This window comes from Phaseolus vulgaris, chromosome 1, assembly GCF_000499845.2.
Source record: "Phaseolus vulgaris cultivar G19833 chromosome 1, P. vulgaris v2.0, whole genome shotgun sequence".
Classification (NCBI taxonomy): Eukaryota; Viridiplantae; Streptophyta; class Magnoliopsida; order Fabales; family Fabaceae; genus Phaseolus; species Phaseolus vulgaris.
This window is the reverse complement of record NC_023759.2, coordinates 25824373-25838405: the sequence shown is the minus strand read 5'-3', so window position 1 is coordinate 25838405 and position 14033 is coordinate 25824373. Positions and strand designations below refer to the sequence as shown.

At 39.7% G+C, this 14033-nt stretch overlaps 1 protein-coding gene and 1 pseudogene across 1 annotated transcript; one reads left to right on the top strand and one right to left on the bottom strand.

The window, feature by feature from the left end:
• Positions 1–2680: 2680 nt before the first annotated feature.
• LOC137816802 (small nucleolar RNA R71) lies at positions 2681–2787 on the bottom strand (annotated as a pseudogene).
• Positions 2788–7549: 4762 nt separating this feature from the next.
• LOC137815768 (uncharacterized) lies at positions 7550–8629 on the top strand. The gene has a single exon (XM_068618880.1). It carries the CDS (start codon positions 7550–7552, stop codon positions 8627–8629), a length of 1080 nt encoding a protein of 359 aa, XP_068474981.1.
• The last annotated feature ends 5404 nt before the right edge of the window (positions 8630–14033 follow it).

The window sequence follows — 14033 nt, the reverse complement described above, 5'->3', positions numbered from 1 at the left end:
GCTGCTCTTCAACAATGGCCTCTTTATCAACTGGATGTTAAAAATGCTTTTCTTAATGGGGATTTGCAGGAAGAAATTTATATGGAGCAACCTCCCGGTTTTGTTGCTCAGGGGGAGTCTTCAGGATTGGTATGTCGTCTTCGCAAATCCTTATATGGCCTCAAGCAGTCTCCTAGGGCTTGGTTTGGAAAATTTAGCAATGTTGTTCAACAATTTGGTATGACTCGCAGTGAAGGCGATCATTCAGTTTTTTATCGTCACTCGAGTGCTGGGTGTATCTATCTTGTAGTATATGTTGATGACATTGTTCTTACAGGCAGTGATCACCATGGCATCTCACAAGTAAAACAACACCTTTGTCAACACTTTCAGACCAAAGATCTTGGCAAACTCAGATATTTCTTGGGGATTGAGGTAGCACAATCCAATACTGGTATTGTTATCTCTCAAAGAAAATACGCATTAGATATTTTGGAGGAAATTGGGTTGATGAATTCGAAATCTGTTGATACTCCCATGGATCCCAACGTCAAGCTTCTACCCAATCAGGGGGAGCCTCTTTCAGATCCTGAGAAGTACAGGAGATTAGTTGGAAGATTGAACTATCTCACTGTTACTCGTCTTGATATTTCCTTTGCAGTCAGTGTGGTGCGTCAATTTCTTAATTCTCCATGTGAAGATCATTGGAATGCAGTCATTCGTATAGTGAAGTACATTAAAGGCTCTCCTGGAAAAGGTTTGTTATATGGTCATAATAACCATACTAAAGTCGTTTGTTATTCAGATGCTGATTGGGCAGGATCTCCATCTGATAGAAGGTCAACTTCTGGTTATTGTGTCTCCATTGGTGATAACTTGATCTCTTGGAAGAGCAAGAAACAAAGTGTTGTGGCAAGATCTAGTGCAGAAGCAGAATATAGAGCTATGGCCTCGGCTACTTGTGAGCTTATTTGGCTTAAACAGTTACTTAAAGAATTGCAATTTGGAGAGGTTACTCAAATGACACTGATATGTGATAATCAGGCTGCTCTTCATATTAGCTCAAATCCAGTTTTTCATGAAAGGACAAAACATATTGACATTGATTGTCATTTCATTCGAGAAAAGATTATATCAGGAGATATCAAGACTGAGTTTGTTAATTCAAATAATCAATTAGCAGATATTTTTACTAAACCCTTACGAGGACCTAGGATTGATTACATTTGTAACAAGCTGGGTACATATGATCTATATGCACCAGCTTGAGGGGGAGTGTTAGATATTATTAGATATAATTAGATATTATTTGATATTATGAGATATTATAGATATTGTTAGATATCTCATATTTATGTAATGGGCTTAGCCCATATGTTTCTTTTTCCTATATAAACATAACCCTATGTGTTCAATATACACAAGGGATTTACCCTATTCTTTCTTTTCCTTTAATAGGTACCATGGGATTTGAAGAGATGGACATAGAATTAGTCTACCTATAGTTATTCCCTTTCTTCTTGGTTGGCAAAGCAAAAGAGTTGCTTAAATCCTACCCAAATCAAAGCTTGAATAGCTAGAATGATGTGGAAGAAAATTTTATAAACATGTTTTTCCCACTCTCTTGATTTAATAATGTTAAATATTGATCCTGCCGACAACTCAAGCGTGGAGGAATTGCTTTGTCGCTCCTTACCCCGCCTATGGCAACTGTGCTATCTGCAAGAGTGCTCTTAGAACCTTCTCTGGGAACTTCAAATGCCACCTGCAAAACACACAGACGGCGCCTCTAGCGGCCGTTTGCACTCCGACGCTCAAGTTAGGTCACAGAATCACTAACAAAAAAAAACGTGTAAATGAATCTCTCTCTGATTCCCTTTTTATTCTCTTTGTGTCTGTGCTTAACAGAATTCTGTTATGCTTTTCTGTGCGTGCGTCAGAATTCTGTTATGCTTTTCTGCGAAAACGTACCACAATCAGTAAAGATGTGGGCGTTTGCGTTTTCTGTCTGTACCTTTCATGACACGGAGTGCACCTTTATCTGGGTCGCGCCCCTCTCAGACAATGACACGTGGAGGCATGCAACTCACATCTAACCGTACATGTGCCCCTACCTGAAGGGCTCTAGCGCATCTCTTTGTGCGCCTAAGTTATTCCCTTGCGGAGTAACTTAGCGCGTTTCTTCCATCTGGGCGAATCGCACATTCCCAGGAGAACGCCAGGTGTGGCTGGACTAGGCACACTCACCAAGCACTGCTCTCTGCATACACGACTTCCCCGTCACGATGCCATGCACGTAATGGGTTGAGAGAGTCACCAATCCCTGACTGGTTTACTAACTCCCTCAGGCCACTCTCGTGCACGATTATTCCGGCGAGGAGCTCTTCTTTCTCTGAGGTATGATCATGCAAGGTCCATGCGTAACGCTCTCGCTGGGAATCTCAGTCCCAGTTTAACTGCGTGTAACACAAAACCCCGATGACCATGCACCCGATGACTGATCGGTGCTCTGTTGCTTCTCGCGTTCTCCCCCCGGGTGTTTATCTTGGAACTGATCTGTCGGTGGTCACTCGGTTACTGACCACCGATCACCATACCGGGTGATCTCCTCCCTAATTCCTCTGCACCTGATCCGCGTGTCACCCTGCGAGTGGTCCACGTGGTTATCTGCTGCTGACGTCATCGACTACCGATGACCGACCGGATCAAATATGATATGTCTACATTTAGGCAAGGACTAGATGAACCTTTATGTGAAGCTTGGGAGCGCTTCAAAATGCTACTTAAAAGATGTCCAAACCATGGATTTGAAGACATAACCCAACTAAGTAACTTTCATAATGGTCTAAGGCCTAATACTAAAATGATCCTAAATTCATCAATTAAAGGAACACTGATGGTCATGGATTCAGAGCAGGCAACTAGAATCATTGATGTTTTGGCTTTAATAGACTATCAAGTTCAACATGATAGGAAAGTTGGTTAGAAGAAAGAAGTGGTAGAACTTAATACAATCGATGCACTCTTAGCTCAAAAGAAAATCTCAACTCAGCATATTTAAGCACTTATAAAACAAAATTTCAAAGTTGCCTCATCATTTACATGCCATCAGTTCTTCTCAAATTCTGAATCATTTAGAATTTGAAGTGTATGGAAGAAATCATTAAAGTGGTAAAATGTTCCTATTAAAATGGGTCACTAGCAACAAAAAGAAGTTTTGTATATGAATAACCAGGGAAAGTTTCAGGAGAAATCTAAATCAAGGCTTTTGATGGAAACAAGATAATGTTCAATTCACTAAACTATATCCTTACTAGCAATGAATTGATTGTGATAGTCTATTGTTCTAGATAACCATGATTAAGAGATTTCCTTGATTAGGTTAAAAGAAAACTTGTCAACTATAGAAGAATTTTACTTGTACGTTCACATCATGGTTGAGCTCACACTATTAACATTTCTTTTAGTGAGCGTTAAGAACACTCAATTAACGTCCCTCTTAGCGAGGACCGAGTTCACTCTATTAGTGTCCCTTTAGTGAGAGTTAAGTTCACTCTATTAATGTCCGTTTATCAAAAGATACACCTAATCTATTAACTTATTTTATGTGATCAACACGATTGTCTTAGCTTCCATGTATGTTTTTTTTTTCACACAATACTGACACAAATACATACTTAGTGTCGATTTTTTAAGATTTGAGATGATTATTAACCAACTCTAACATCAAGTTTTTTTGTCGTGTGACATAATAAGTTTTGATGCTTATTATCACCGTATCATTCTTTATAATAGGTAACTTAAAACCATAATAATAGGTTGTGAGAGTTTTCTATTTTTAAACTAGTTCATATTTCTTTTCTTCATTATTTTTATAAGTAGCACTAAAAATAAATTGAAGTTTTTGAAACTATACTTACTTTAGGGCCGCAACAAGTAAAACTTGCTTTAGTTCAACACCGGTGTGTTAAAATTCATAGTATAGATCCAAACTTATATTATAATGATAAGAGTCTTTAAAAGGAAAACGAAAGTGTGAAAAAATAATTTCTTTTGTTTGGTCAGAAGATTCTTTTAACCTATTACGTCCCACTGGTACATAATGTTATTATTATTTCCCCGACAAATTTTCATATATAAAATTTTAAGTATTTTCTTATATAAATCATCTTATAACGTTATTTAAAAAAATAGTGGTATAATTTTTAAAATAAATGGAAAGAATAATGTAGTTTTAAAATAAAAGAGTGTATATAACGGAGGGGGAGAAAAAAGTTATATTCATTTCTCATTCAAATATCATAATATTTCTTTTGATTAAGGTGTAGCATTTCCAGTTCACGAGGGAAAATCACACTAATCCACAATTGAAAACATAAGGGAAAATTACTCTATAATGTAATTACACAACTAATTAACATATCATTCAAGTAAATAATCGTAAATATTGAGATATCTCTCAACTATTCTTCAAGGACATAGTAATAGACAAATATTATTTTTGACATACTTTTACTTATCTAACTTCAAGTAAAACTATGAGATACAATGTGTATTGGTTACGTAAATTGGTATAAATATATTTGCAAAATAATTTTTTTAATTCTGAAATTTGAAATCTGTACTGATCAGTCTTTGGGTGTTGTTAACCACTAGTAATGTTGGTACCACGTAAGCGGGTCCCACGAGCGGCGTGAGCCAGCGTCTCGCGAAGCACGTGCACCAAGGAGCCAAAGAGTGGTCAGACATCGGTCATCAGGATGTACCGACGTGCCACTAGATAGTGTGGAGAGATCGGATATCAGGAACCCAAACTGTAGAGCTGGGCCACAAGAGGTGGACCCCAGACCAAACACCAGTAAGGGAGAAGCCTAGATCACGAGGGTTCATGCATGTAGAGTAGATGACGCGTTCAGGCGTAACACAAAGTGTAGAAGCATTGGAAAGATATGACCGGTGAGGGTCGCATTCCGGGGGTGAGCTGCATGCATGGCACGTGAACAGCTAGGGCACTCCGAGAGGCGGGTGACCCCAAAGATCAGGTGCACAAGGAGGAACCTAGGTGGTTACCCCGTCAAAGGTTGCACTCCAGTTAGGGACCCCACGCGCTAGGTTATCCTAAGAGTAGGGTAACAATAGTGTTGGACCCACCCCATCAGAAAAGCCCATTTCGGGTAAAGAGGAAACCCTAGTTTCAGTCTATAAAGAGTAAGATAACAAACTTGGCAAGGTACGCTATTCATTTGCGCCGCTTAAACACACAGAGTGATAGTTGCACAGTTTCGGTGTTTCCTAACCCTAATACTGACTTGAGCGTCGGAGTGCAAACGACCTCTAGGGCGCCCCTTGTCTTTGTGTTTTCAGGCATTCATCACAGAAACAACACGTGCGTGTTGAACCAAGTGGTGTTCAAGCCTTGAAGAATCCAAACCCTTTGAAGGATGTTGAAGGCTAGGTTGTGCTTGCTGTTGCTGAGCTGTCTTAGATAGGATTTGGGGTAGATTGAGTATTGTAATCCAATCATTGATTGAATCCAAAGCATAGGCATTCTCAAACTTTTTAAAAGAAAAGTGTTTTTCAAACTAAGTGAAAAACAACCGATTGTTTTGTCAAAACAACCAATTGTTTTGTCAAAACAACCGATTGTTTTATAGTTAGGTGTTTTTAGAAAAGGTTGAAATTTTTTTTTCAAATGGTTGAGCTGTTAAAACCAAAACAACCGATTGATTCAAGGAAACAACCGATTGTTTGTTTTGGTACCATAATAGAAAAATGGTTTGTACTTTGACTAAGCATTAAATGATTTTCTAACTGCTTACGCTCCAGTTTTTAATGCTTTGACCAATCTTTAAAGGAAATTAACAGTTTGTTAAGATTTGATAACAAACAACAACTTTGATATAAAACAGTAAAACAGATTTGGGTTTTACAAGTACACAAATTTTGAGTTTTTGAAAAGTTCAGATTGCTTAGAGATTGAGATTGATCAAAGAGTGTGAGCTAGGATTTTCTCTTGTATTGATTTCATATTTGCTTTTGTAACAAGTGTAATCCTTGTATCTGTTGAAAGAAACCTTGTGTGTTTGCTAAGAAGTTCTGTGTGTTCTTGAGGGGATTAAGATCAGCATTCTTAGTGTTGGTGTGTTGACCAAGAGAAGTGTGTGTCTTGAGGGGAACAAGGTCACTTCTTTGGTTGTGGTGTAAGTGATCTAGGTTTGATTGCTTAGTGGAATTCCTCAGTGGTTTCTGAGAAGACTGGATGTAGCTCTGGGTTTAGAGTGAACCAGTATAAATCTCTGTGTGCATTTTCTCTATCCCTTAACTCTTTAAATTCAGTTTTTTATATTTGTAAACTGGTATAAACAACCGATTGTTTTTGTGAAACAACCGATTGTTTTTCTGGTGCTGTGCTTTTTGCTTTGTGTTCTGAAAATTGATTTATTTATCAAGATATTCTCAAAGCAATTATTCAAGGCTTAAAAGTTTTCGAAATCCTTCTTTAAACCATTCACCCCCCCTCTAGTTTAAAGCCATACATTCTAACAGTGCGATCGCAAAGATTCTGGACGAGAGAATGACATAGGCACACGAAGGCACTTCGAGTCAACCGACCAGAACATTTGCTATCCACAGTGGGGCACAATACAAAACGCTATCCCACCAGCAAGAACCAGGAAGATCCAAGAGATGAGAAGTACGAGGCAAGGACCTGTTGCACCAAACGGGGGTGAGGGCCTCACCTTGCAACAGGTTATGGAGGCGATGCGAGCCCTTCAGGAAGAGATGGCCGCGTCGAGAGCAAACCAAGAACGCATCCAAGCTGACTTGGTAGCGTCGCAAGCAACGAGCGAAGAACTACGCCGTTCAAACGAGGAACTGCCAGAGATCTGCAATCTCGCGCAGGTGAGCGTGAGGGTGCAGATCAGGAACCTGTGACACCACCCAGAGAGTTTCCAACGTCGTTCTCACAAGAGATCATGGATGCAGCGATAACAGTCACGCTCGTAGGGCCCAAGGTGACCTTCACTGGTACAGAAGACTTAGAGGCCCACCTCACGGCTTTCCATACATAGATGATGCTGGTTGGGGGTCCGACGCGGTGAGGTGCACGCTGTTCATGAGCACACTGGCGGGAACAGCGATAGACTGGTTCATCAGTCTCCCTGATGGTCATGTAACGTCGTTCCCGCAACTCACAGAGCTGTTCAGGGCACAATATATCACGAATCGGGCTCCCCCATCCGTCTCCTACGACCTCTTCGATATAAGACAGTATCAAGGAGAGTCTTTGAAGGAGTTCCTCCACCCCTTTGGAGCACAGGTGGTAAGGTTGAACCTCAAAGACGAAAAGATGATGGTCCACGCGTTCAGGAAGGGCATTGTGCCAGGACCTTTCAGCGAGTCACTCATCCGAAACCATCCAAAGAGCATCGCCGAGATAAGGCACCGTGTAGTGGCTCATATTGCGGCGGAGGAAGAAGTTAGTGAAAAGCGCACATGCGTGGTTCCCACGTGACCGCACGCGACAGGTCGTCCTCAAACCCTAAGGGTGCACGAGGCAACGACAGAGATGAAGACCCCCGTGAAGCAACAACCCTATCAACCAAGAAAGCCTAATGCAAGGGGGTGCGAGAGAGATAACGTGCCAAACGTAGCTGAGAGGCTGAAGGTACCTCTCAAGACCAACAATAGGCTCGGGCCCAACAAGAACGCCTGGTGTGAGTTCCACCAAGCATTTGGCCATCCCATATGCAATTGCTTAGCGCTAGGACACGAGCTAGACGAGTTGGTGAAGAACGGTCTCCTAAGGGACTATTTGCAAGAAAAAAAGGGTACCGAAGACATGGCGGCAACAGGGGGTGGCCCGGGGCATGAAGTCCCTGTGCAGGGTGAGGTTCACACTATCGCTGGAGGATTCTCGGGAGGAGGGTGTACTGCTTCTCAACGAAGAAGATACGCACAAACGGTGATGTCGATAGAAGCACAAAGGACCGACGACGCCTTCGACGTCGACCTGGTCTTCACCAAGGTAGACCTAGAGGACGTTGTTCCCCATGACAATGACCCAGTGGTGATCTCAGCGGTAACCGTAGGAAGGAAGGTGCACCGTGTGCTAGTAGATCAGGGAAGCTCGGCAGACGTAATGTTCTGGACGACTTTCAACAAGCTGCAACTATCCCCCGACATGTTGAGGCCCTATGGTGGTTGTCTCTACGATTTCGCAGGAGACCAGGTAGAGGTGCGCGGATACTTAGAGTTGAGGACCACCTTCATGGATGGCACCGCATCACGTACGGAGAACATCAGGTACCTTGTCGTCAATTCCTCCTCTGCTTATAACATGTTGTTGGGTAGACCAACGTTGAATAGGTTAGGGGCGGTGTCGTCGACAAGCCACATGAAGATGAAGCTACCGGACTTAGCAGGAAAGGTGATTACAATCAAAACAGACCAGAAGGAGGCCAAGAAATGCTACGAGAACAACCTCAAAACAAGGAGAGGGGTATCCATGGTCACTAGTGGACCACCGTACACTGAGGAAGTCCCCCTGCCCAGGTTCAGTCGCGCCAAACCCGATAGGACCGTAGCAGAAATCGCCCGCGAGACCAAATCTGATCTGTTTGGCAACCTTGGGAAAAGAGAGATATGAGATAAGGTCTCCATGGTGGAAAAGATAGCAGAATGCAGGCTGAAACCGGACCCCGAGGTGTTCAAGAGAGAATCAGTGAAGCCTCTGGGTTCCTTGCTCATTGAGCGTGGTACAGAGACAAACCTAGAAAGGCACGTGTCTATCTTGTCTGGATTTACACCAGTTGGAGGAGGGGGCGACCTCCCTTACCAAGAGCGTAGAAAGGCGCTCATCAGGTTGAAGGGGTACTTAGCCAGCCCTCCAATCTTGTGCAAACCACAGCCAAGCACATCGCTTAGTTGGTACCCAGTGATGATCGGTCAGACGATCAGTTCAGTCCTTGTTCAAAAACTTATACACAGGGGAAGCAGAGTATGTCGAGGACCTGAAGAAAGACACCAGGTACCAGAGCAGGAAGCCTCGCTGGTTTCACGTTAGGTCTCTCCCTATGGACCGTTTCTTTCAGAGTAACAGAAGTCCACAGGACAAAGCAAGCAGACTTGAGACATTTAAGCAAAGGCCCAATTCCTCGCACATGGAACACGGCCGATTTCAAGTTTTATTTCAGTTAAGCAGTAACGTTGTACATGGTACTAAGGGACACTCTTTTTCCCTTATAAGGGTTTTTTAACGAGGTCACCAAACAAATTTCGATTGAAATATTTTCTCGAGTTATGTACAATTCAGTTAAAAAACTTGTTTCCTTGCGTTAGAAGTTTCGTGAGTGGAGATGTAGGTTCGTGAGAGAACACCTCCCCTCTTGAGTGAAAACGCTAAGGTTAAACGAAACAATTCGCGAGATAAATCCTCCTCGCCTTTGAGCGGAGCTGAGGTCAGTTAAAAAACTTGTTTCCTTGCGTTAGAAGCCTCGTGAGCGGAGAGGTAGGTTCGTGAGAGAACACCTCCCCTCTCGAGTGAAAGCGCCAAGGTCAAACGAAACAGTTCACCATTTAAATTCTCCCCGCCTTTGAGCGAAGTCGAGGTTAGTTGATAGTTTGTTAGTTAAATCCTCCTTGCCCTTGAGCGAAGCCGAGGTCAGTTAAGAATTTGTTTTCCTCATGTTAGAAGTCTCATGGGCGGAGAGGTAGGTTCGTAAGAGAACACCTCCCCTCTTGAGTGAAAACGCCAAGGTAAAACGAAATAAATCACCAGATAAATCCTCCGCACCTTTGAGCGAAGCTGAGGTCAGTTGAGAGTTTGTTCCCCTTGCGATTAGAGGCCTCGAAAGTAGATAAGTAGGTTCATAAAGAACACCTCTCCTTTTAAGAAAGAACGCCAAGGAGGGACAACCTAGTTCACAGTTAAAACCCCTCCTCACGATGAGGGGAACATACAACAGAACGCTAAAAGAAACGTTTTGGTGCTAGGCACCATGAGTTAGCAATTAAGCAAGGCAAAGAGCAATTTTCGATTTAAGGAAATAAAAGCAGCTATATGTTCGAGAAAGTAAAGTTTTGAGCAGATAATAAATTGTTTGTCTGACAACCAAATCCAAGTTAAGGAAAGACCCTGGGAACGATTTGCCCGTTTGCGACACGGTTTGATGTCGTGAAAGGCGTAGTATCCATCCCAAGATGTGCATAAGCAACTTGAGCGAGGGCCTATTCGAATCCCGTGTCATAGGCATCAAGAACATCTTCGGTCAGCTCAGCCTCAGCTTTTTCAAACCTCTTAACTTGTTGAAGAAGTTAGGCCTCCACTTGACCCAACTGCACCTCTTGACTGATGGACCTTCTTTCAAGCCCCGCAATCTTGGACTTGGACACATCAACAACCTCTTCTAGCTCGAAGACCCGAATTCGCAAGGGCAAAACTCTTGCCTCCCGCTCAGCAACCTCTCGACACTTGATGTGAAGTTGTTTAGAAAGATCTTTTTCAGAACGGCGAAGGCGGGTCAACTCCTGTTTCAGCGCAATCTCACCGGCAGCGAACGAACGAGCCAGCAGGGACGTTTCCTCTTCAGTCTTGGCCTCTACTACCCTCGGTTCAGGCCTGGTTAGAAAAGCGTTAGACTGAGCAAGAAGAGCCCCAAAATTGAAGCCCAGTCTTTCCCTCAGAACGACCTCATCTAAGTCCACAGTCACCCCTAGTTGGAAGCCTTTAAGGACATGCTGAAGGACAAGGGGCAGCTCGGGGGCAGGAGGAGTCGGAGAAGCGCTCGTCCCACCAAGGTCAGGGAGCAAGGGAACGATGGTCGTATGACCAGGGGCGAAACCGAGCAACCTGTAGAAGAGGAATGGGAAACCATCATCGGTGTAGGCTTTGGCCTCTTAGAGATTGACCCCTCGGCAGAGTTCTCGTCTGATTCGATCACCACCGCTTTACCCTTTTAAGGGAGTGGGGTGGGAGACGGTTGGACGGAAGCGAGAGGGATCGCGACTCCAGGAGTGGAAGGAGTGGGCAAAGGCGCGACGATGGCAAAAGCAAACACTACAAGAAAAATTGGAATTACATACAGCCAAAATCCATATGTAAGGCCCAAAGTCCGTATGTAAAATTGGTTTACATACGGATTACATACGAGCAAAAATCTGTATGTAAAACTGTCGTAGGTAAGCGTTATATACGGAAAAATCCGTATGTAATATCCGTATGTAATTACATATGGATTTATCCGTATGTAATGCAAAAAAAATAATCTTTATTATTATTATCTTTTTTAATTATTTCCAATTATTATTATTATTGGAAGCTTATTGGAACTGGATAGGACTCGAACCCAAATCCCAAATTAATATTGGAAGCAAACTGCAGCAAGCAGGAATCGAACCCAAGACCCTTGAGCAAGACCCTAATAATAGTAAATTGGAAAGTGGTATAAAAAACAACTTTTCAAAAGTTTTCTTAGTCTCTTCTTATAAAGGATGATTACAAATACTATATTACTTTATTTTAGTTCATTGTCGTATTCACTATGCTCATATATATCTTATAATGGAAAGCTAGAGGATGCTAAGCCTTCGTAGGGTGTAGGGCTAAAGTTTGATTTGAGATTGATTTGCACATACAAGTTACAACAAGTGCACTACAAATTTGATATTAGTGAGTGAATGAATAGTTAAAAATGAATCCGAATCAATTAGGGATCATAAAATGTGGTTCTTTAATAGGTAGATGAAAGAGTTTGACAATTGATGATGATAATGATGGTGTCTTATCTTACATATAATATTTATGTCACACCCTACTTAAACTAACATATCTCATGTGTCCAATAATGGTCCTGTTAACACACAACTATGAATAATATAAATTTAGTGTAAGCATATAGGAAGTACTTGTACATGATTTGGAACCTTGTTAGTGAGAGTAGGTAATGCTTTTCTCATTCACTCATCATTATGTCTTATTTTCAGCAAACAAACCTTTAATATCACTACACAACCTAATGCTTCCAAAACTTCATTAGACTTTTACTAACTCTTCCATTCCTATTAATTTTTTATTTAAAATTGTTGAAAATCTCACAAATATAGGTCAAATGTAAAGTTTTCTTATAAATTACTTTTTTAAGTTCAATTGCATATAAATTTATTTATTTAAATTCATTTATTAGAACAATATTATAGTTATATTAAGAAATTTATTTTAAAAAGATTTTTGGAAACTACCGTGTCACTACCTATACAATTTTTTTAAACAATATATCATTAAAATTGGATTTTTAAAAACTAAAAGTAATTAATACGCAAATTAAAAATAAAATTTTAGAAAAGCTATAAAAAGGAAATTTCATTATGCATAAAACATTTTTAACTAAATAAAAAACAATTCTTATGTATTTAAACGGAATAAATAAGTGAAACATTTTGAAATATTAAATATATTGAGATAGTTGTTGATATACGAGTTTATCTTTAAAATTGTTATTGGATTGGGTCATTCTTTATTAGATTGATATTAGATGTCTTGTAAATATTAAGTCTAGTAAATTTTATATTTAAAATATTTATTTACATGCAGAGAGTATATTAAAGATTTTAGGTATGATTAAAATAATGTGTGTGAGTATTATATATAAATAAAAGGAGAAAATCTTTATATATAATATTAGTTTATGTTGTTGACTTAAATTTAAAAAATTGAATGAAATCATTCATGTAATTAAATAAAAAACATAAAAATCTCACGAAACATAAATATAATCTCTACTTTGATTTTTGGAACATTCTTTTTAAAAGTCCTGTGACAAGGAAACACGTTTGAAAGTGGGACTCTTAACAATTGCATTAATTGGATTAGAAATGCTAATCATGTGAGGGGAATAACATTATTATAAGCTCTATATGCATACTTGCAATGATTATATACTACCAATTAGCCTAACCAAAGAATTATTATGAAATGTCGTAACAATCTTCTCTCTCTGTTTCTTTACCTTCTAAACGTTTTGACAAATTTGCCCATCAGAAAAATAAAATAAAATTATAAATAACTTAAAATTAATTTATACATAAAAATAAAATAAAACATATATATGAAAATAATTTTAAAAATTAGCTTATACATAAAGTAATTTAAATTTATGAAAAAATCATTTAATATTTTTCTTATTTCTCATCGATAACATGGAATTCCAAACATGTTTTTATCTTTATAAAGTTTGAAATTATACAGGCCTACAATTTCCTCTATCGAAATTTTTAATTAGAAAACGTTTACCCTCAAATTTTTTACTTAGAAAAGGTTTTTGAGATGCATAACTAGCTGAATTAAGTAGTTAGTTGTATTCTGTAGGTGAAAGCGATTGGTAGGCATATATAGCGTAAGCAATATGCCAAAACAATAATAAGCTCAGTTTTTTTGTACTCCCATATTTCAATATGCATATTATGAAGCACTAGTAACAATCAAGCACCATCACCAGCTAGCAAGTAACACCACCAACCACCATCACCAAGCACACTACAACCTTCACCAATGTATAGAAATCCTCCAACACCAACACACTCAATGTTTAATGTAATGAATTTATTAAGAAGGGTAAATTTAGAATTTTTAAATTTATGGAGATGTGATTAAAATCATGGAATGTAGGAAGAAATGGCTCGGTAAGACGCACAAACCATCATAAAAAGATTAGCTCCAATTGGGATGACAATTTTCAACAAAGAAAAATGTGAAAAAGAATATAATACAAACTGAACTAAAATATCATGAAATCCAATTTGGAGTTTATTGAATTTTACAAATATTGAAGTACAAAATTTCAAAATAACATACCATATTATAAGTTGAATAACGAAGAGTATGAGGCACAAGAGTTTGGAAGGTTGGTAAGAAAATGGGTTTTTCACAATCTGGTCAAGAAGATATAGTCATCAGTAGGCTTCAGTCTGTGTATGATCAGGATAGCGATAAATTGAGGAAGAACGGGAAGAAATTAGTGTGAACGTTGATGAATATAATTAGTATGAATATAAGG